The sequence below is a fragment of the Chiloscyllium plagiosum genome, unplaced genomic scaffold (genome assembly GCF_037043375.1).
Source record: "Chiloscyllium plagiosum isolate Xiang-an unplaced genomic scaffold, Cpla_swu_hap1 HiC_scaffold_8, whole genome shotgun sequence".
In the NCBI taxonomy this organism is placed as follows: Eukaryota; Metazoa; Chordata; class Chondrichthyes; order Orectolobiformes; family Hemiscylliidae; genus Chiloscyllium; species Chiloscyllium plagiosum.
Window position 1 is genome coordinate 59,508,417 of NW_028270146.1, and position 24,945 is coordinate 59,533,361.

Consider the following 24,945-nt stretch of genomic DNA (forward strand, 5'->3'; position numbering starts at 1 on the left):
ACCTGCACATCTTTGGACTGTGGGAGGAAACCGGAGCACCCGGAGGAAACTCACGCAGACACGGGGAGAATGTGCAAACTCCACACAGACAGTTGCCCGAGGCTGGAATCAAACCCGGGTCCCTGGTGCTGTGAGGCAGCAGTGCTAACCACCGAACCATCGTGCCGCCCAGATACATTCTATTTTGTTCAAAAAACACGTGATCTGTAGACACTCAGTCAATGTGTCATTTTATAAATTCCTACTTTGGAAATAAAACCAGTCTGACTCCAGGTTGAGATACAAACGGACTTGAAACATAGCCTCACATCTAAAATGCATTGTCTGACCTGATGTGTCACCCTTATTCTGATAAAACCTGAAGTTATCTTGGGGCAGTGACTTAAAAGAAATTATAGGATTTTCATATTTATCAATCGAAACCTGCACCTCCACTCTAACTGATTAAAGATTTAACAGCCATCTAGGTATGTTCAATACATTCACATAAGTTGTATGACCCTTTGATTTTTTAAATTTCTTGTCTAATGTATGTTCTCAGTAGCTGCCTGAGGAAAGAGGCGGGGCTCTGAAAGCTTGCAGTTTCAAATAAACCTGTTGGATTAGAACATGGCATCATGGGAGCTTTGACTTTGTCCTCCCTTTTAAGAGGCAAAGGCTAGTTTTAAGTAGTGTTGTTAACCTCTTACAATTCTGCACTTCCCATTATTACCTGTTCCTTTCCTCACTGTCTACTTTGTCCATTCCTCCCTTATTAAAAAGTATATTGAGAAGTCCTCCTATACACAAAACGCTCGATTAATTCAAGTTGTTGATTTGTTCTAACTGAGACTTCAGGCCAGAAAAATGTGACTCTGTAAAATAGTAGATTTTAACTAAACTACCATTTCAGTCACCTGAAAAAATTTCAAGCATAATTTAGTTTATACTAATAACTTAGATCAAAATTAGGAGCTTAAAGATGGATTTAAATGATTAAATGGAAAATGATGTTTCCTATACTGCTGACATAGTCAATGTGTGATCTGTAGAACTTAGTCAGCACATTGTTTCTAATGCTAAACTAAGACATCCCAGCTTTACACAATTACTTGTATGTGCCAGAGAAAAATTTATTTACTTTTTATCGTGACCATGTCTACCACTCTGCCCTCATCAATCCTTTTCGTCACAAACTCAAAAAATTCAATCAAGTTTGTAAAACACCATTTCCCATGCACAAAGCCATGCTGACGATCCCCAATCAGTCCTTGTCTCTCCAAATGCATATAATTACTAGCTCTCAGAATCTCCTCCAACAACTTACTCACTATTGATGTCAGATTCACTGGTCTATAGTTCCCAGACCGCCATACAACCTTTCTTAAACAAAGGCACACATTGGACACCCTCTAGTCCTCTGGAACCTCACCCACAGCTGTAGATGGTACAAATATCTCTGCTCAGGGCCCTGCAATTTCTTCCCCAACCTCCCACAATATCCTGGGATACACTTGATTAGGTCATGGAGAGTTATCCACCTTTATGTTTTTTAACTTATGAATTTTAGTAAGTCTTTGACAAGGTTCCACATGGTAAACTAATTAGTTAGATCATATGTGATTCAGGCTCAGCTTGCTAATTGAATACAAAATTGGTTTGACAGTGGGAGAGAGAGGGTGGTGGTGGAGGACTGTTTTTCAAACAGGAGGTCTGAGGCCAATGATCCACAAGGATTGGTGCCGGGTCCACTTTTGATTGACATTTATATGAACAATTTGGATGAGAATTTAGGAGGCAACGTGTAAGTTTGTGGATGACACCAAAATTGGGGTATAGTTGACCGTGAAGAAGGTCATTTAAGACTACAAAGGGAGCTTGATCAATTGGGCTAATGGACGAAGGAGTAGCAGATGGAGTTTAATTTTGATAAATGCAATGTGTTGCTTTTTGGTAAAACAAACAAGGACAAGACTTGCACATTTAATGGTAGAGTCCTGGGCAGTGTTGTTGAATCTAGGGGTTCAAGTACACAGTTCTTTGAAAGTTGTGTCAAGGTAGACAGGATGGATAAAAAGGTATTGAGCATGCTTGCCTTTATTGTTCAGCTCACTGAATATAAGAGTTTGGACATCATGTGAGGTTGTACAGGACGTTGGTGAGGCCACTTTTGGAGTACTGTGTACAGTCCTGGTCACCCTGCTTTAGGAATTATATTATTAACTTGGAGAGGGTTCAGAAACAGTTTACCAGGATATTGCCGGGACTGGAGTGTTTGAATTATAAGGAGAGGCTGGATAGGCTGGGACTTTTTTTTTCAGTGGAGCATAGTGGATTGAAGGATGACCTTGAAGAGGTTTATAAGATCATGAGGGTGTAGATAAGGTGAATGACAAGGGTCTTTTCCCTAGGGTGGAGGAGTAGTTCAAAACTAAGGGGTGCATTTTTAAGGTGAGATGAGGAAAATTTAGAAGCGACTTGAGGGCATTTTTTTTCACACAGAGGCTGGTTCATATGTGGAATGAACTACCAGAGGAAGTGATAGATGCAGGTAGGTATAGTTACAACATTCAAAAGACATTTAGAAGGGGACATGAATAGGAAAGATTTAGAAGGATATGGGCCAAACGCAGGCAAGTGAGGCTAGTTTAATTTGGGAAACTTGATCAGCATAATGAGTTGGACCAAAGGGTCGGTTTCTGTGCTGTATGACTCTATGATCCTCTGACGTTTTCTGGAGCTGTTAGTCATTACTGATCGCCTCTGTGAAGTATCAAACTCTAATCTCTCTTAAATAGCTGTTGAGGCTAGATCAATTGAAACTTTCAAAACTGAGGCTGATATGTTTTCATTAGACAAAGCTATTATGGTTAATGGAATTGAGGCTGGTAAATGATGTAGTCAAACTGTGGAATAAGCTCAAGGGGCTAAGTGATATACTCATGTTTTTATATTCCAGACACTGGAACTACTGGTCTGAAACCACTGGGGTAATTTCTTATTTATTCAGCCTATAAGATAATTTCATTACTTAGGGGTTAGGTCACTTCAAAGCTACATTTAAAGGACTAACCTCTTCAAGGATTGTAGGATTTGCTTGCCATAAAGCTGCAGAATCCCTGGAATAGCAGCTCAAATATGAAGGGCAGTTTTAATAGTTGGTATATATTTGCTTGAAGTGGATTTTCACAATTCTTTGTCATAATGTGAAATATAATTTCAAAATCTACTAACATGCAAATAGGTTGCTTAATGGTAAACATTAAACAAAGCATTTCATATACTCATGAGGAGCACACACATAGTTTTCTTATTCTTGCAAATCCTTCTCACTCACACAATTTAGTTCATATTCCCACCAGCACCACTTTCTATTTTCTTATATTTTACAACAATGATGAGTATAACAAATGAAAAATAGCATGGTCATGCAATTTGCTGATTTTTATCTTCCTTCAGACTAAATTGATAATTTAATGCATCGGAGAGAATAAAAGAGTGAATCTCCCAAGATGTAGCACGTGACAGATCAGAGGTTGTGGTCTCTTTCTTTTATCTTCCTTTGCTGGCATCATTTTCTCGTTAAGGTCTCCATTTTTAACTCCTTTTCGCTTTTATTATGCTTCTCTCTCCTGGCTACTGTTATTGTTTCATTTTCTATTCTTTTGTTTTTCTATCTTCTTCTGTCCTTTTGATCAGGAGATTCTGGGCATGACACAGTATTGCTGCCAATGCCTCCAGGCTACTTTTTCCATTAGAGGATACAGGCAAAGTATAAACTGCAGCCCTCCTTCTCTCCCATAGCTCACAACACAGTGTTCAAATCTCCATTCACCCTTCTATTCCTGTTATCCTCCTACCACAAGCTCAAATGCTACCCAATGCTGTACCGTTACATACAACCCTCTCCTTTGATTTGTTGTTTATCTTACCTTACAGCTTAATTTGTTCTCTCTTCAATCCCTCTCCAGCTCATAGATCTGAAACCCAACATAGAAACCAGGATGGGACTCCCAACCCTCACAGTCTGGATTGGACCATTACCAAACACAGCAAGGTCAAAGCCACAACATCGCCAGCTTTCCCAACTCCCAGGGATCAAGAAGCAGTCCTATCACCCAGACTCCCACCTACTGTCATGTGAAGGACACACATAGTGAGAGAGAGGTAAAGTTAAAAGATATATTCTGCTATAAATGAAAGCTTATAAAAAAAGTTAATTCCTTTAAACACTGCAAAATAAAGTTCACACTGCCTGAGCACAGGACTCTGCATATAAGATCTCAATTCTCCATACAACAACAAAAAGAATCTTTGATTTGAGATACACATCAAAAGTTGCAGAGTAACACATCTTTCTTGAAAACTGTCTGGAAAAGCACCAAAGGTATTTCAGACAAGGGGCTTATCCTGAAAGCATGACACCTGTCCTCAACTGGAATATTAGAATGTCGGTCACCAGAAGAACCATAGTATAATCGTAAATCACAGACTCATGACCAGTGAAAACTGACCACTGTTATGTTGCAGTTTGGGTAGTTTGCTGCTATCAGTCCTTCTTTTGGAGTCAAGGGTCTGTTTATCAGTGGTAAAGGACTGACAGTTAGTTAAAATTCCATAACCTTCATAGAAACCCAGACCAGCAGATTTCCCTGTTGCTGCTAAGCCTTAAATTATCAGACTTTTTAGGGATAGGGCTTATTTTTTAACATTTTAATACATTGACCACGAGGAATGGGGATGGGGGTATGGTTAGCAGCAACAGGGAAACATACTGGTCTGGATTTCCATGAATTATTTTAACTTCAGATTAGTTTCCTTTCAAGAATAGAGTATCCATAGACTTTATGTTATTTTGCTGTGGTAGAGGCAGTGTTCCAAAAGTATTAGAAATAAAATTACAATTGTATCTAATATTGATTTAGACACTAGATTTCAGCTGAAAAGGAACAATAATCTATTTTCAGAAGAAAGCCAACAGATAATTATGTTGTCCACATTTCATTTTTATAGAGTCTAAATGTACTGTTACTTCAGTTGCAATGTAGTCTGAGGAGAATAGTAATTTTAACAAGCTTCTGTTTAGTCTTCCCAGATTTCCCCCCATAATCCCTACATTTTTCAAAAGGTCAGGGATAATTTGACAATCAAAAGACAGCCTGCCCCAAATTTTTCTCAACATGTCATGAATCTGTGGAATTTACTACCCCAGAGTATAGTGAATGCTGTGATTACATAGATAGACTTACATCGAAAAGTACAGCACAGAACAGGCCCTTTGGCCTACGATGTTGTACTAAGGTTTAATCCTAATGTAAAATATAGTAACTTAACCTACGCACCCCTCAACTCACTGCTATCCATGTGCATGTCCAGCAATTGCTTAAATGTCCCCAATGACTTTGCTTCCACCACCACAGCTGGCAACACATTCCATACATTCACAACTCTATGCATAAAGAACCTACTTCAGACGTCGCCTTTAAACCTTCCACCTAATATCTTCAAACTATGACTCCTCGTACCAGTCAATCCTGCCCTGGGGAAAAGTCTCTGGCTATTGACTATCTATTCCACTCATTATTTTGTACACCTCGATCAGGTCTCCTCTCTTTCTCCTTCTCTCCAGAGAGAAAAGTCTGAGCTTATTCAACCTTTATTCCTGAGGCAAGCCCTCCAGTCCAGTCAGCATCCTGGTAAACCTTCTTTGCACCTCCTCCAAAGCCTCTGTATTTTTCCTATAATAGGGCGACCAGAACTGGACACAATATTCCAAGTGTGGTCTCACCTGGGACTTGTAGAGCTGCAGCAAAACCTCGCGGCTCTTAAACTCGATTCCCCTGTTAATGAAAGCCAAAACACCATATGCTTTCTTAACAACTCTATCCACTTGGGTGGCACCTTTGAGGGATGTATGTACTAGCACACCCAGATCCCTCTGTTCCTCCACACTGCCAAGATATTGAGTAACTCTAAGGAGGAGACAGATTGAAATAGCAGCAGGAATGCCAATGTTGCCCACAGCCAGTGTACATTGCATATGTAAATAAAGGGAATGTTGGTGATGGGATACTGGCCTCTGTGCAGCTATTTCACAGACACAGTTTTACTTAGTAATAGATTGAAGGGTTATTGGAGAGTGAGCAGCAAAGTGGAGTTGAGGCTAAGATGAGATCAGCCATGGTAGTATCAAACAATGGAAATGCTCAAGGAGCTGAAATGCCTATTCCTCCTCCTAGTCCTTATGTTCTTATCTTTCCCATTTCGCTGTGCTACTTTGTAATCTTTTGCATATCTTCTTCTGAATTCATATAACATTTCTCAACAGATATATGCTTCATATAAATTAGTAAGGCAAAACAACTAAATATTGAAGAATGTTTGCTTTCTCCATAATAAGTGGACTTCCATTTTTAGTTTCCCCAATAAGCTATATTTACTTCATTCATGCGCTACCGTCCATAATGGAAGATCTGCTGCATGTTTCCAGCAAGGTCTTGCCTCCCTTCTGTTTAAATACCTACATTCAGGAATGACAAGGACATCTTCCTGGGGAAAGCATAACTTCAAAATCAAAGGCACATCTTGCAGACTGTTTTGATCAAGGTCTATCCAGGCTCCAACTACCAGGCAATAGGTCAGGATAAACAATTTACCTCACTGATAAATGCAGTCATAGTCACACAGTATGTTGTATTTTAAAATCAACTTACTGATTTACAAGTGGCTTCAACTTTCAAGTGCATAAAAACAGAAGAAATTCACGTAGGGATTTGCAGGAAATCTAACTAGTTCACACATTTAGGACTACATTCTTTTGACACCTCAACTCATGTATCACTTAGCTAAAACTTTGGATCATAAAGGACTTGGAATTAGTTTATTGGATAGCTCAGTGATGTTGAGCCAGACAGAATATTTAGTGCAGACTTAAAATCTGTAAGGCACGTGAGATATGAGTCAAACATTCCACAATTTATTCACATGACATGACCAAAGAAGCCATAAGTAAATTTCTGTATCAAATGAGAGTACTGAATGGATCAATGGTACTTCAATGCATGGTTTCATACAGTGACACCGTTTAGATCAGGTTTTATTGAACAATCTTTTAAATTATTTTATCTGCTTTTATGTTTCACTCTATATATCACAGAGAATTTCATGGTCAAGAAACTAAATGCAGGTAGGCAACCTGATCTTAAACTATTAATAAGTGAAAGATGAAATGATATAAATTTAATGCACCAGCAAATTAGATTTACACAGTCATATTCACAAAAGAGAGAGGCTTGAAATATAGTACTTCAGTTCATGTAGGGTTGAAATATGACGTCAAGTGCTATGATATAATTGAATAATAAAAGTCCTCGGTGAAATGAAAGAACATGATTCATAGGATAGCTATTATCTTATCGTGCTTGAAAAATATGTGGATCCAGTCTGACAGAAATGGGATGACATCAATGCATGTTCAGCATAAATAAGCAACTAATTTTCACAATTTCCACCAGTAATACATTGTAGCAGAGAACATTAAATTCCATTGTAGGTTACATGTACAAAATTCAAGTATAATCCTGTATTTTGTGCTTCCTACTGATTTGCATGCCAATTCTATAACAATATAAGATTAAACATTTAGCAAAGTTAAAAATCACACAACACCAGGTTATAGTCCAACAGGTTTAATTGGAAGCACACTAGTTTTCGGGGCGACGCTCCTTCATCAGGTGATACTGGACGGCTCAATCCTAACACAGAATTTATAGCAAAAATTTACAGTGTGATGTAACTGAAATTATACATTGAAAAACTGATTGTCTGTTAGGCCTTTCATCTGTTCGAATACAGTGATAGTTTCACTTCTTTCATGAGTAAATCACAAAACCTTTTTTTAAAAAAGTTGCATTCTCGGGTTAGCCGTTAGCAATGGCGATAGCTAGACAATATGTTGAAGGTGTTGGCCCCCTGTGTTCTCTGTCTATGCCCTGATGTTTAGATTGATTCTAATCTAAAAAGTGAGATAATGGAGTTGTACATAAATTCATGCAGTTTTTGAGCTCAGAGTTTTACATGAATGCATGCATTTTTGAGCAAAGTACAATGTAACCCTGAAAGTACAAATTCACCCCACAAAATATGTGTGCACATGTGGGTCTTCGTCTGTCTGTGTGTGTGCGTCTGTCTGGGTTGGGGGCTGAGAGTGTGAGAAAGTGTATGTGTGTGTGTAGTGAGTGCAGAGTGTCTTAAATCTGTGAGGGGGTGCATGTATGAGTGTGGAAGTGTGTGTGTCTGTAAGGGTGTTTGTGGGTGTCTGTGTGTGCATCTGTGTGTATGTGTGTCCATGTGTATGTGTGTATAGGAGTGCCTGTGTGTGTGTGTGTGAAGGAGTATGTGTGTGTGTGTATAGTGCAATGGTGGTCACCTGTAATGTGACATGAACCCAAGGTCCCGGTTGAGGCCCTCCCTGTGGGTTCCGAACTTCGCTATCAGCCTCTGCTCAGCCACTTTTCTCTGCTGCCTGTCCCGAAGCACACCTTGGAAGATGGTCACCCGAAGGTCCGAGGCTGAATGTCCTGGACGACTGAAGTGTTCCCCAACTTGGAGGGAACCCTCCTGTCTGTTGATTGTTGTGCGGTGCCCATTCATCCGTTGTCGTAGCCTTTGCTCGGTTTTCCCAATGTACTATGCCTCCGGGCATCCTTGCCTGTAACGTATAAGATAGACAACGTTGGCTGAGTCACATGAGTACCTGCCATGTACAAGGTGGGAGGTGTCCCCACGCGTAATGGTGGTATCTATGTCCACACTCTGACACGTCTTGCAGCGTCTACCGTGACAGGGTTATATGGAGTTGTCCTGAGAGCCGGGCAGCTTGCTACGAACAACAATCTGTTTAAGGTTTGGCAGTTGTTTAAAGACAAGTCGTGAAGGTGTGGGGAAGGTCTTGGGGAGGTGCTCATCCTCATTGATAATGTGTTGCAGGTCACAAAGAGCATGGCGTAATTTTTCAGCTCCTGGGAAATACTGAACAACGAAGGGTACCCTGTCGGTAGCAGCACGTGTCTGTTTCCTGAGGAGGTCATTATGGTTCCTTGCTGTGGCACATCAGAACTGGCAGTCGATGAGTTGAGCATCGTACCCAGTTCCTGTGAGGACATCCTTGAGTAGTTCCAGGTGTCCGTCATGTTCCTCCTCATCTAAACATATGCGTAGGGCTTGTCCATAGGGGATGGCTGTTTTAATATGTTTTGGGTGGAAGCTGGAGAAGTGTAGCATTGTGAGGTTGTCTGTGGGTTTGCGGTAGAGTGTGGAGACATGTGTCCAAGAATGAGACAGATAGCTGAGAGTAGTCCATGGTGAGCTTGATGGTGGGATGAAACTTGTTGATGTCACTGTGTAGTTTTATCAGTGACTCCTCGCCATGGGTCTAGAGGAAGAAAATGTCGTCAATGTACCTGGTGTACAATGTTGGTTGGAGATCCTGCATAGAGAAGAAGTCTTGTTCGAACCTGTGCATAAAAATGTTGGCATATTGGGGTGCAAATTTGGTCCCCATGGCTATTCCGTGTGCCTGGATGAAGAACTGGTTGTCAAAGGTGAAGACGTTGTGATCAAGGATAAAGCGGATGAGTTGTAGGATGGTCTTTGGAGATTGGCAGTTGTTGGTGTTGAGTACGGAGGCTGTTGCCGCGATGCCATTATTGTGGGGGATGCTGGTGTAGAGTGCGGAAACGTCCATTGTGACGAGGAATGTTCCCGGTTTGACTGGTCCGTGGTGCTGAGTTTCTGTAAGAAATCCGTAGTGTCGCGACAGAAGCTAGACATCCCCTGTACAATAGGTTTCAAGATGCCTTCCACATAGCCGGAGAGATTCTCACATAGGGTCCCATTGCCCGACACAATGGGACGTCCCGGTGTTTTGGCTTTGTGTACCTTTGGAAGGCAGTAGAAGTCACCTACACGAGAAGTATGTGGGATGAGGGCACGTAGGGAACTCTGAAGTAATGGGCAGACATCCCCATTTAGGAACACATGATGAAGAGAGACCATTGATGAAGCAGCTAAAGATAGTCAGGTCTGAGACACTGCCCTGTGGAACTCTAGCAACAAATGTCCCAGGCTGAGATGACTGGCCTCCAACAACCATTAACATCTTCCTTTCTACTTGTCCATCCAGCTGAACATTTTCCCCTTGATTCCCATGGACGAGGGCTTCTTGATACCAAACCTGTCACTGCTGCCTCAATGCCAAGGGCAACTGTGTTCACTTCATGCCTGGAATTCAATACTTTTGTCCATTTTATAGAGCACCACAGTTGGGATCCAAGCAGTCCTGGTAAAGCTCAAACTGAACACTGCTTAGTCGGTTACTGGTTTGTAAATTTTCGTTTCCAGTGCTACAATAATATCTTCCATTGTTTTACTAATTATTAAGAGTAGGCCATCAGTCTCATTACTGGCAAGTTTAGATTTGTTCAATATCTTATGTACCGAACATACCTGGGCAATTTTCCACTTTATTGGATAAATGCCAGTGTTGAAGCTGTATGAGAATGAATACGTATTTAGATGTGGTCATGTCTAGGTATGTATTTATTCATGAAATGTCAATTCATAACTGCAGCAGACTATATTTATTTAAAATAGCAGATTTGTACTGTTACATTAATAAAATAATGGAATTAGAATTGCAGTGTCCTTTGGAGAAATCATCAATAGAAGGAGGACCACTTCCTCTCGAATGAAATAAAGGAAGGTTCATGAGCACCAAATGATGGCCTTGCCAGGAATGCTCACACATGATAAATAATTGAAAAGCCTAAACTCCTGCAGCAAGAAATGTGATGCATCAGCGAACTGGCCCTCTGATTAATTATCCCTGTTCATCACTCACTTCACTCTGCAAGAACATTCAGACCATCCAATAAATGATAAGCTGACAGTGCAAACTCAGCGGTGTGTATTAAACCATACTGCAGGCTAATATGTCAAATATGATGAGGGTGATTAATTTAATGTTGAATATAATAATTGCCTCAAATTCATCTTTCACCCAAGTGATCAACCCAGAGGGCATTTCCTACTGTTTGTGCTAACCTAGAAAAACAGTATGTAATGGTGCATCCTCACATGATCCTCCTCCAAAGTATCTTCTGCCCTGGAGTTTTGGGAATTGTTGAGAGTAGTAGGGGAGGAGTGAAAGCAGCATTGTCAGAGCAATGAAAATTTATACAAATTTAAACAATTACAAGGTGCTCTCCTCATAACCTGATAAAAGCTGGCTAGAAGGCTGATGGAGTTCATGAGATATCTGTAAGGACTTTTGCTAGTTCTTGATTTTATAATCCAGCACTTAGCCTGAAGTATGAAAATATTAGATATATTATAAATCAACCCACTATGAAAACAGCTCAAACAGGAGATGGAAGATGAAAAGCTGACTATGTGGAAAATTATTTGGTCTTGGGGAATTCCATGGAGATTGCTACTGTCATGTACAAAGATGTCACCATCAGATTGCAAGGAGTTTCAACCATGAAGGATCTTTTTGGGAGTCTTCAATTTTCACACTAAATATGTTTTTAAACTAGGATATTCTTCCTTACTGATTGGTTAATAGCTTTGTGTAAAATCAAGGACATGTAATACTGCCAAATTCTGATGGATCATTCTTCATTCACAACATTGTGTTTTGACCTGCAGTTCCAGGGCACAACCTCCTCGCTTCATCCTGGCAGCCATTTGTTTTGAGAGAATATCTGATTCCACTATCAGCTTTTGGTCAACAACTATCCTTACAAGAGTCCATTGGGCTTTTTGTCAACTTTGGCCAATGCATTCAAACAAATAATATTATTGTAACAGCTACAAGTGTGAACAGTTTCTGGAATGTTAACTGAAGTTTCTTTGCCTGAAATATAGGGAACTTTCTCCCTTTGTCGTGTTGCTACCAACCAATCATTTTTAAACTGTCTTAGATCCCTTGCACTTCTTATAATGGTCACAGACACTTGAAAAATGTGTGTTTGGATAGCCATCTCAATAATACTGCATAGAATCACAGAATTGTCATGGTGCAGAAGGAGGCCATCATGTTTAACCACTCTCTGAGCACTGCGACTTGGTGCCATTCCCAGTAACCCTGCACAAAGTTTCTATTTAAGTAATAATCAAATGCTGTCTTGAAAGCCTCAATTGAACCTGCCTACCTGACAATTCCAGGCAGTGCACTCCAAATCCTAACTATTCATTATGTGAAAAAAGTTTGCTCACTTCACATTTTCTTTTTTTTGCAAAATACTTTAAATTTGTGCCCTCTGGTTCTCGATCCTTTTACAAGCTGAAACAATTTCTCTCCATCTACTCTGTCCAGATCCCTCATTATTTTGAAGACATCTATCAAATCTCCCTTTAACCTCAACATTTGAAGAAGACGGTCTGAACTTTTCCAATTTATCTTTGTAACTGAAGTTTCTCATTGCTGGATCCATTCTGTTCTGCACTCTTGCCAATGCATTCACATCCTTCCTAAAATGTGGCAATCAGAACAGTGCACAAAACTCCAGTTGAGGTCTAACCAGTCCCCATATAAGTTCAATTTATCCTCCCTGCTTTTGTAATCTTCACCCCTATTAAGAATCTGTTATTAGCAGCTCTCTCTATCAGTTTTGCCACCTTAAATGGATGCTGCACATTCACAACCAGGTCTCTCTGTTACAGTAAAAACAGAAATTTCTGCAGAAACTCAGCAGGTCTATCAGCATCTGCGCAGAGAAAGTAGAGATAACATTTCTGGCCCAGCGGCCCTTCTTCGAAACTGTTCTGAGCAAATTTGAGCAGTTATTTTTATGTTTAAGGTTCTCTGCTCCTGCACCTGCTTTGGAATACTGGGAACTGAACTAGAAACTGTTCTGAAGAAGAGTCGTATCAGCCAACTGAGTTTCTCTCTCCACAGAGGCGTCCTGACCTGCTGAGCTTGTCCAACACCTTCTATTTTTATTTCAGATTTTGAGCATCTACAGTATTTTACTTTTATTACTATTGTGTGCATCTGGTGGCTGATCTACAGGACATGGAGTGATTTCACATCGCCTCAGGTTATTGTTGACAGAATCTCAAATACTGTAAAAGCCCTAATGCAACTGCTCCAAGTTGCTTGGGGGCACAGAAATAACAAAATACTCATGCAGGTATTTACATCAAGTATATCGATCTCAGCTAATTATAATTGGGGCACAAGTCACAAGATCTGGAAATTCCAATATTGGTCATTCTCACTTTAATGCACTACATGAATAACCCAGCTATCGAAAAGCATACATGCAGAAGTTCTCATGCCTAAACCATGACACTGGTCCAGCCATTGCAGTAGAGAAATGGGACGCCCCACAGAATGCACCACCAAAAATGCAACTCTGTACAAATTAAGAAAGAAAATGACTTCAAACCTTGTATGAATCCAATTTAATATTGTCACTTCCTTCCTGTTACTAAACCACAATGATATGAGGCAATTTCCTTCACTGCATTAATGCCAACAAGAAGTATGCAGAATTTACAAAATGCAGAAAAAAATCTCATTGTGCACATATATTTGCATATTTACCTGAACATGTCAGGACTACCTCTCATAAATCTAAGTGTTTTTTTGTTTCCAGATACAACAGCACAATATACATTCATTTGGATTTAAAATTAAGTTTCATACCAATCCTTCATGTGGAGAGTCAAATCTCATCCTAAATGAGGGCATAATGCATACGTTCCCAATATCTTGTCATCATATTAAAAAGTACTGTTGTCCAAGTACTGAGCTAACATCTTATTTTAATGCTGTTTAAAAATAGCAAATAAATAAGAAGCTATTTATTCTTACCCAGATTTTTAGTACCTTGATCATGCTGGTTCCACTCAAAGGAATCTGGAAGCTGATAGGACATCTCCATCACTTTTGTCAAGTTTCGGTTGACTCTTATGGGCCCGCCAGGTGTTACATATGGCAGCGAAGGCACTTCTGTTTCATAATCCATGCTGTCTTCATCTGAGTCTTCCTCATCATCATCATCATCATCATCATCATCATCTAACTCTGCAAAGGGGCAAAACATTGATATATAAAATAGGGTGAGATGGCATTTTCATGGCAATCTCAGTGGACTAACAACTAAGGTTGTCCAGGCAAATGCTCTGGTGACACTGGTTCAAATCCTAACACAACACTTTAAATTCAATTCATAAATCTGGAACTGAAACCTGGTCTCAGTGATGGTGACCCTTAAATGAGCACAGATTACATCCAATCTGGCCTTGATGTGCCACTATAGCCACAGCAATGCCCTCTGAAATACCTAGCAAACCACTTGCTAAAAGGGCATTTAGGGATGGGCAATAATGGTGGCCTTGCCAGCAACATTCAATATAAAAATGTATTTAAATAAAAGAACACTAAGCATGGTAACTATTTACAGGAAAAGGTTTTAGAAAGTTGAAGTTTATAAGTAAATTGCATTAAAGAATTAACTTTAGATCTGAAATGCAACATTTGGAATTTGAATTCATGGCCACAGACTCTCATAACATCAACAAGCTGTATCTATTTGGACCCAACAAAACAAATGATATCAAATTTTCCCAAGTGTTGGAGTCAATGAACAAGAGCATTATCTGTTGTAATACCATTACTCTCTCATTTCTGATACATGTTTATATTCTTCCTTTTCAAATGTTCATTGTATAACCCCAAATTAAATATATCTGCTGACCAGATTATTATATCAATTTCACCACACACTGCTGTTCTGATGAGTGGCCTAATTCAATCCTCCTTTATCACTGATATACCAAGTAGTGGGGGAAAAATATCTGATGTTACTTACCCTCTCCAAGTCTTTTAGAATTCACTATACATTTATCTCTCTCAATGATTGATGACATACCTTACACTGCACTAGCATTTATTGATCTGCAAGGGGAAGAATGGCACCCATAAAGTCAATATTTACACAAACATGCTTATGCTCATTTTAAGAAAGTTTGAGGCTTGTGATTTCTTAAAAGGAATTTTATGTTCCAAGGCTTGTAATAATGTCGGTAAAGACATGATTCAATGAGCACCGCTAAAAATTCTTTTTAAGCTGTCATGAAAGACATCAATCTAGATTTCTCACAGCCTGACAAGATGCAGTACAAAACAAAGTGCAATTACACTAATGAATGGAATAAAGGAATGGAAGACAATGAAAAGGTACCCCCTCAATTCACTGTTCTCATCTCAAAAACACTCAGAAACTGAGTATGGCTTTGTCCATAATCAGGCAATTATTATGAATGCTTTTTAATATACAAGACAGCAACAAATCTTCAAAATTCATTTCACAGTGTTAAAAACCAGCAAAACCAACAACTGGTCAAAACCAGCAACTTGCACTGTGACATGGTATAAGTACAATTAAACAGGAATAAAGGGAATAATTTTAATTCTCAAAGATGGATGGCTGGGGAGAGGTGAGTTGTTAATAGAATTTTAAATCTCAAATCAAACATCAACCCAACTCCCCGATCCATCTACTTCTGAGTTTAGAAGCAGCAGAATGGGAATTTACAGACAACTCGCTTTTAGGACATGATTTATCTCTTTGCCTGTTGTAATAAAGTTTGGAGAAAGTGTGGACTGCAGATCCTGGAGATCAAAGTCAAAAATTGTGGTGTTGGAAAAGCACAGCCAGTCAGGCAACATCCGAGGAGCAGGACAGTCAACGTTTCGAGCATAAGCTCTTCATCAGGAATTCCTTTTTGATAATAAAGCTGCAGCCTCATATTTAAATTGACTTACAGGCTTGAATTTGGGCCATGGGTTTCCCAGCCTCAAAAACTGAGCAATTCAGAGAAGGTAGAAAGATAAAAGCTAAATGACTTTATTTTGGGTAAGGAGAAATGGGAATGTTTCCATATGTCCCTACTCCTATTAGGAACTGGAATATCCTTTCCTGAAATTGCAGCTTGCTCCAAGTAGTCCCACCCAATTCAGAGCCAAGCCTGTTAGTTAAATCGACTGTCAAGCAATTGGCATTTGGTAAATGATATCGGAAAGTTAAACGTGTGGTTCAAAGAACGGTGTAAGAGAAACAGGTTTGATTCATGGATACTTTCAACAATACTGGACAAACTGGAAGCAATACCTTTGGGATAGCCTTCAGCTGAGAGATGCCATGGAGAGTTGTATGGAAATCTTTAAATTTAAAGGTGGAGGGAGATTTGCAAAATGAAAAAAAAAATGGCAATACAACAGAGCAAGTGGGAGCAAGTGAGCTCAATGGAATTGACTTTGAACGGATCTCGCAGCTCAAAACTGGGCATTCATAAGGAGCATCAGTAGCAGCAGAATCATATTCCATCTCAATCTGCAACCTCAAGGCCTGACATATCCACCACTCTACTGTTACCAATAAGCGGGGATCAGTTGGTTCAATGGAAAATGCAGGAGGGAATGCCAGGAGATATACCAAACAGGACTGCTTGCATGCCAAATAGTAGAAGCAGCAAGTATTAGAGAGAATGAAAACCAAAAGAGCTGCAGATGCTGAAAATCAGAAACAAAAACAGAAATTGCTGGAAAAGTTCAGCAGGTCTGACAGCATCTGTAGAGAGAAATGAGAGTTAACCTTGCTTAGGACAGTGATAGACAAAGCCATTGAACTAGATCAGCCATATAAATGCAATGGCTACAACAGCAGGTCAGATGCGAGGAATCCTTCAGCACATAACTCATCTTCTGACTCTGAAAGTCTGTCTACCATCTGCAAGGCACAAGTCAGGAGTTGGATTGAATAGTCTCCACATATTTCTGGATGACTGCAGCTCGAACTCAGGAAACTTGACATCATCCAGGATAAAGCAGCCCGCTTGATTGGCACCAGGTTCATCAGACTGTGGGATGAGAAGAGTATCCTATGAAAGATGCTAGATATATTAGATCTATATTCTCTGGAGTTTAGAATAATAAGGTGATCTCTTTAAACGATTCAATATTGTGAAAGGGCTGGACAAGGTCGATACTTAAGAGTCTTCCCTAACTGGGGAATCTAGAACATGAGGACAAAGTTTGAGGATAAGAGGTTAATCATTGATAACTGAAATGAGGGGAAATTTCTTCACTCCACGAGTTGTAAATCTACACCAAAGGATTTTGGATGTGCCACTTCATGCTGGCATAAGGGCTGTAAAAGGCAATGGAAATGAGCAGAGGAACATAGGGTCTATACAGGACCTGGGGCTTTAGAGAGTCACAATTTAGCATGGATGATTTGGAAGGCATTGAGGTTGATGCCGGGGGAAATGAAATGGCATGGGTTAGAATTTGACAGTGGGTTATTTGGCACGTACAAGGGCGTGAGAGAGTGGGAGGTGTAAAGATGGTTTACAGGATTCTTTTTCTGAGCTGCAAAAAAACCCGCCAGAGCACAGCCTTTGCCACAGCCCACCTCTGCACTGGCAACCCCTGTGGCTAGTTTGGAATTCCATCAGAGGTCAGTGTACACCAGTGTCACACACACCTGCACCCTCCATACTTCAGAATCAAAATACGACCATCCAGGGAGGGGAGATTGTATGATCAAACTGAATAATGGTGCAAGCTCGATTGGCCATTTGTTCTTCTCCTATTCCTAACACTTTTGTTTCAGATAGGAGCCTCACAAAAAAACATGTATGTTCCTAAAACTAATGTGACTGTAACTCCACTTCCCAATACCCTCATCACAGCCAGAAATCGATGTCATCACAGCCAGAAATTGATGTCAGTGAATATCATGGTTTTGCATGCACTTTAATTGCCTTTCCACCTCTGCCTTTAAGTAGAGGGAAGATGAAGTCATAGAGTTGTACAGCACGGAAGCAGACCCTTCAGTCCAACCAATCCATGCCACAAATAATCCCAAACTAATCTAGTCCCACCTACTTGCTTCTGGCTCACATCCCTCCAAATCCTTCCTATTCATTTACTTATCCAGATGTCTTTTAAATGTTGACATTATGCGCACATCCACCATTTCCTCAGGAAGTTCATTCCACACACGAACCACACTCTGTAAAAAAATTAGCTCCTCATGTCTTTTTTAAAATCTCCCTCCTCTCACTTTAAATGTGACCCTGTCTTGAAATCCCTCTACCATTAACCTTATCATGATCTTATAAACTTCTATAATGTCACTTCTCATCCTCTTACTTTCCAGTGAAAAAAGTCCTAGCCTATCTAGCCTTTCTTTATAACTCAAACTTTCCATACTTGGCAACATCTTCGTAAATCTCTTCTGAACCTTCTTCAGCTTAATAATATCCTTCCTAAACAGGGCAACCAGTACTGGACACAACACTTCAGAAGAGGCCTCACTACAGTCCTATACAATCTCAACATGACTTCCCAACTCCTATACGCAATGCTGGAAATGTGTTGCTGGAAAAGCGCAGCGGGTCAGGCAGCATCCAGGGAACAGGAGAATCGATGTTTCGGGCATAAGCCCTTCTTCAGGAATCCTGATTCCTGAAGAAGGGCTTATGCCGAAACGTCGATTCTCCTGTTCCCTGGATGCTGCCTGACCTGCTGCGCTTTTCCAGCAACACATTTCCAGCTCTGATCTCCAGCATCTGCAGACCTCACTTTCTCCTATACGCAATGGACTGAGCAATGAAGGCAAGCATGTGAAGTGCCTTTTTAACTACCCTGTCTATATGTGAGGCAAACTTCAATTAATTATGTATCGAACCCCTAGGTCGCTCTGTTCTAGGTTTGGAGGGATATGGCCCAGGTGCTGGCAGGTGGGACTAGACTGGGTTGGGATATCTGGTCGGCGTGGACAGGTTGGAGCAAGGATCTGTTTCCGTGCTGTACATCTCTATGACTATGACTATGACTATGACCTAACCATTAATTGTACAAGTCTTAACCCTGCTTGTTGTACCAAAATGCAAGTTTAAGAGTTAGAATTCCCACCTACTCGACAAAAGAGGTACTTCTAAGAAGTCAGCCTACAAAATGGGCATGTAGTTTCCTATTTTTTTCTTTATTTGTTCAGAGTTGAAAATTAAGTGGTGAATTTTGTCTCCATGTTCATTTACTGTCTATAAAAAAAATCTTATCTGACTCGCATGCTCTTAACTCACCAAATTGTTAAGATTCAAGAGGCATGCATAAGGGCACACGTGGAAGACATGATAATTATTAGAACTAAGGTTTTGCTGCTGCATAATGAAAATAATGGGCTGTGTGGGAACTTAGCTGTGACATTCAGTCCACTACATGGAGACATTCAAATCATCTTTGAAATAAAGTCTAAGCAGACACAAGACTTGTGTCAACTGTTTAGTGCTTTGGAGTGATTGGTCGGTCATTTGCTGCCACAAGGAAGGGATATCAAAACACTAGTATGGCAGTAAATACAAGGTGAAAAAGTTGTTTAGTTTTCTCAAAGAAAGGAGATTATTAACTTATAAAAATTAGAAGATGGCAAACAATTTGAAATATTAAAAGAAAAAAGAAAAATTTGCACAAGTGCAAAAGAGGTAAATGCGCATGAAAACATTTGGAAAACACGGAAAAACTATTTGAACAGTTCTTTTTAACAAACAATTGATGAATGGGAATGGATATGAGGATTATAAAATATAACACAAACAGGTCCCTGAACTGGGAATGTTAAAACCATGATTGAAAAGTAAGAAGATGAAGCAGAAGCTAGATGGCAAAAAGTGAAAAGTTTATTAAATTCATTTTAAAGATAGGACAGACTGAAACAGCAATGTAAAATGGAGCATGAAGAACAAGGGGGTCACAATGAAATAATTGATAGTTAGAGGGAAAATTAATTTAAAGATCAGGACAAAAGCAAAATTGAAAAATTCTTCACTTCTCTTCTCCACATTATCTTGCCTATTACATTCTACAAAGTTGTCCTGTTCATCTGAATCACATATTACCATTTTCACAAGGTAATTCAGAACACTGGGTTTTTCGATATTTCTGTGTGCTGCATAAAAAATATTTCCAGGATTTCATGTTTCTTCATAATAACTGAGAAACTGTACCAAAGTGTTCCTATCTCACACTACTCCATTTTTTGCCAGCTATCCAGCCCTGACCCAACCAGTCCCAAACTACCTTCGCAGGTCCTAAGTAAAAAGGACATCTCCATGTGGGAACTGGGAAGGCACTAATACACATTCAGTCTTCATGTTTCTGTTACCATAAAGTTCACCTCCTGCAGAATTCTTGTGTCATCTGCTATGTGAGGCAAGAAAATCAATTGTCAGTGCCTGTATGTGTTTCTCATCATTCAATTAATTATAAAGTAAGATGCACAAGAAAAGAGATGGAGTTTGCAAAGTGGAGAAATGCAGGGAGTTGAAATGGCTGATGGAAAGAATGGAGGTAAAAGAATGAATTTCCAAAATGGAGCAGAATGCAGAAGCTTTGGTTAAAGTTTGCATATACACTAAAGTTAAAGCCAACAACTAACAACATTAGCAGCTATACCTTCTGACTCTGTTGTGTCCAATGTATAAATTGGTGGTTCTGTGTCACTCAAAGATGGTGCTAAAGTTGTTGCTAAGGATGACCATGTGTTATCTCTTAACTCAGGTGTTGTGATAGAAGGCTTGACCATAGTCATTCCCATTGCTTTTGTGGCAGATGCTTTCAGGACTGTATCATTGGCTTCGGTGCTTAATGTTGCTGTAGCAGCAAATACTTTTTTTCCAATTGGTTCTACTGACTTCTGTTGTGGCAAATCACTGGCACTTGTCAGTACTGCAAATACAAGAAATATTGTTTGAAAATCACAATACAAATGATTATGAAGTTAATAGTAACTATTAAGTAGCAATAAATTACATGGATTGCATTCATATGATCAATATATTAACCATAATGGAATTTCAGCCAGGTTTTTTATAGCTAGAGATCAAATAGTAACAAAATAATTTAGTGTAATCTAGTTTGCATTTGTATTACGTCCAACTACTAAACGCAAATGCAGCAGTTCGGAGCATACTAATGAATCTGAAGAGCACTACCATGAATGTTGTTTGACTGAGGAACCAATGAACAAATTGTAATACCCAATTTATTTTTTATATGGTCATAGGTATTACACCAAAGACTTACACATCAACATGAACAAAAGAATAACTTTGTTTCAATTGGTATTAAAGTACATACTTTTATGTTTTATTAAAGGTGGCATGGTGGCTCAGTGGTTAGCACTGCTGCCTCACAGTGCCAGGGACCTGGGTTGGATTCCAGCCTTGGGTATCTGTCTGTGTGGAGTTTGCACATTCTCCCAGCGTCTACATGGGTTTCCTCCTGGTGTTCCGGTTTCCTCCCACAGTCCAAAGACGTGTAGGCTAGATGAACTGGCCAAGCTAAATTGCCCAGTGTTCAGGGATGTGTAGGTTAGGAGCATTAGTTAGGGGTAAATGTAGAGTAATAGATTTGGGGAATGGGTCTGGGTGGGTTACTCTTTGGAGGGTCAGTGTGGACTTGTTGAGCCCAAAGGACCTGTTTCCACACTGTAGGGATTCTATAATTAGAGCAAAAGCTACACTGTTTACCAGGTTGAATACCACCTAATTCAATTTTTCAGTAACTTGTTCTACCTTTCTCATGTTCATGTTACACATGTTGTACAAAAGATATATGTGTACCTTCTGATTCGAGTTCCTCAGCTGTGTTTGTTGGTGGTGCTGTGGGCTCTACAGATGGCACAATGGTTGTCAGTAACAGAAGCAGTGTTCTTTCTGAAACTTCAGATGCCGTTGTAGAGATTTTCTTATCTTTCCTTGGTGTGGTTTGTTTTGCACCGATGTCTCCTGTAACTGCCTGGTTTATGTTTGTACTCACTGCTTCAGCACTCAGCAGCATTGTTTCTGTAGGAGTTACAGATGCAATTTCTTTTGTGGGAATTGTATTCACTGCTGTAATGAAAATACTTGAAAGTTTAACACAAACAGCTCAACATAAAATTTGTAAGAGCTATAAATAAATAGGAACAGGAATAGGCCATTCGGCCCCTTGAGCCTGCTCTGCCTTTCAGTCAGATCATGGCTAAACTGATATTCCTCATGGTTCTGGATTAGTGGTGCTGGAAGAGCACAGCAGTTCAGGCAGCATCCAAGGAGCAGCGAAATCGACATTTCTGGCAAAAGCCCTTCATCAGGAATAAAGGAAGAGAGCCTGAAGCTTGGAGAGATAAGCTAGAGGGGGGTGGGGGTGGGGAGAAAGTAGCATAGAGTACAATAGGTGAGTGGGGATGGGATGAAGGTGATGGAGTGGATGGAGTGGATAGGTGGAAAAGGAGACAGGCAGGTAGGACAAGTCCGGACAAGTCATGGGGACAGTGCTGAGCTGGAAGTTTGGAACTAGGGTGAGGTGGGGGAAGGGGAAATGAGGAAACTGTTGAAGTGCACATTGATGCCCTAGGGTTGAAATGTTCCGAGGCGGAAGATGAGGCGTTCTTCCTCCAGGCGTCTGGTGATAAGGGAGCGGCGGTGAAGGAGGCTTAGGACCTCCATGCCCTTGGCAGAGTGGGAAGGGGAGTTGAAATGTTGGGCCACAGGGCGGTTTGGTTGATTGGTGTGGGTGTCCCGGAGATGTTCCCTAAAGCGCTCTGCTAGGAGGCTCCCAGTCTCCCCAATGTAGAGGAGATCGCATCGGGAGCAACGGATACAATAAATGGTATTTGTGGATATGCAGGTAAAACTTTGATGGATGTGGAAAGCTCCTTTAGGGCCTTGGATGGAGGTGAGGGATGAGGTGTGGGCGCAGGTTTTACAGTTCCTGCGGTGGCAGGGGAAGGTGCCAGGATGGGAGGGTGGGTTGTAGGGGGGGCATGGACCAGGCCAGGTAGCCACGGAGGGAACGGTCTTTGAGGAAGGCGGAAAGGGGTGGGGAGGGAAATATATACCTGCTGGTAGGGTCTTTTTGGAGGTGGCAGAAATGTCGGCGGATGATTTGGTTTATGCAAAGGTTGTTTGGGTGAAAGGTGAGCACCAGGGGTGTTCTGTCCTTGTTACGGTTGGAGGGGTGGGGTCTGAGGGTGGAGGTGCGGGATGTGGACGAGATGCGTTGGAGGGCATCTTTAACCACGTGGGAAGGGAAATTGCGGTCTCGAAAGAAGGAAGCCATCTGTGTGTTCTGTGGTGGAACTGGTCCTCCTGGGAGCAGATACGGCGGAGGCGGAGGAATTGGGAATATGGAATGGCATTTGTGCAAGAGGTGGGGTGGGAAGAGGTGTAATCCAGGTAGCTGTGGGAATTAGTGGGTTTGTAAAAAATGTCAGTGTCAAGTCGGTCGTCGTTAATGGAGGTGGAGAGGTCCAGGAAGGGGAGGGAGGTGTCAGCGATGGTCCAGGTAATATTCCTCATGTCCATTTTTCTGCCCTTTCTCTATAATTGCTGAATCTTCTATTGATCAAGAATCTATCTAGCTCAGCCTTAAATATACAGAAGGAGTCTGCCTCCAAAAGCTCTCAGTGGCAAAGAGTTCCAAAGACTGACAACTACCTGACAGAAGAAATTCCACATCATCACAGTCTTAAATTGCAGCCCCTTTATTCTGAGACTATTCCCTCGGTCCTAGATTCTCCCATGAGAGGGAAAACATCCTCTCAGCATTTATCCTGTTAAGACCCTTAAGTATCCTATATGTTTCAATGAGGTCACTTTTCATCCTTCTAAATTCCACTGAGTGGAATCCAAGCCTTTGCTCCTTAGGCAATCTCTCCATATTGGGGATCATCCCTGTGAACTTTCTCCAAACTTCCTCCAATGAAATGTTATCTTTCATTAAATAAGGGGATCAACACTGCTCACAGTACTCCAGATTTGGTATCACCACATCTTGCACAGTTGCAGTAAGACTTCCACACTCTTATACTCCAACCCTCTTAAAATAAGAGCCAACATTTCATTATCCTTCCTGATTACCTGCTGCACCCTGTGCGCTAGTTTTATGTGTTTTGTCCACAAGTACCCCTAAATCCCTTTGTGTTGCAGCTTTCTGTAGTTTTTCTCCATTTAAATAATATTAAGTTCTTTAGTTCTCCCTTCCAAAATGAACAACTTCACATTTTCCTACATTATACTCCATATATCAACTTTCTGCCCACTTTAACATTCCAATAATTCCTTATAAACTGTTTTATCACTCACGAGCTGCCTTTCCACCTAATTTTGTGTCATCTACAAATTACCAAGGTAATTTCAAGCAACATGCCTCACACTCAGCAGTGCACCGCTACCTCAGCTGTGGATATTGTCGTCATACCATATCAAAATAGCCAAAAGCAAAAGCAAAAGTATAAACAAAAGTGCACAAAGGCACACATTGGCAGCGTGGATGTTCAGGAAGGCAAAGAGGAGATATGAGTTAGCCTTGGCAGATAAGGTTAAAGATAATCCAAGAAGACGCGACAAATAGCTTACGAGCAAGACAGCAACTAGATAGAGTTGGGATCTTAAAGTTCAACGAGGTTGACTTTGCATTGAACCTCGGGAAATGAGAGAGTTATTAAATGAATATTTTGCATCTGTTTTTACTTTTCAGAAAGAAATGGAGGCTAGAGAACTCAGGGAAATAAATACTGCTGTTTTGAAAACAGTTCGCACTACAGAAGATGAAGTGCTGGAGGTCTTAGAAAATATAATGGTGAATAAATCTCCAGGACCTGATCAAGTGTATCCCAGGACGTAATGGGAAGTTAGGGAGGAAATTGCAGGATCCCTCGCAGAAATATTTATATAATCTATAAACACAGTACCTGAGAGGTGGAGGGCAGCTAATGTTGTGCCATTGTTTAAGAAAGGTTGTAAGCAGCAGCCTGGAAACTACAGACCTGTGAGTTTGACATCAGTGGTGGGTAAGTTGCTATAGCTGATTCTGAATGCTAGGATATACATGCATTTGGAGAG

At 40.5% G+C, this 24,945-nt stretch overlaps 1 protein-coding gene across 7 annotated transcripts in view; it reads right to left on the minus strand.

Moving 5' to 3' along the window:
* Positions 1–24,945, minus strand: part of LOC122553636 (uncharacterized) — a 112,620-nt gene that overhangs the window by 66,270 nt on the left and 21,405 nt on the right. For 3 of the 7 annotated variants that reach the window (XM_087989884.1, XM_087989883.1, XM_087989885.1), the window contains 3 exons: positions 21,682–21,951; positions 20,513–20,785; positions 13,862–14,074 (listed from right to left, as the gene is read on the minus strand). In XM_087989884.1, the coding sequence (XP_087846010.1) occupies positions 13,862–14,074; positions 20,513–20,785; positions 21,682–21,951 (756 nt within the window). Of the gene's footprint in view, positions 1–8,471; positions 8,690–13,861; positions 14,075–20,512; positions 20,786–21,681; positions 21,952–24,945 lie in introns of those variants that run through there. The other 4 variants (XM_087989886.1, XM_087989889.1, XM_087989888.1 and 1 more) reach the window with 3 other exon arrangements.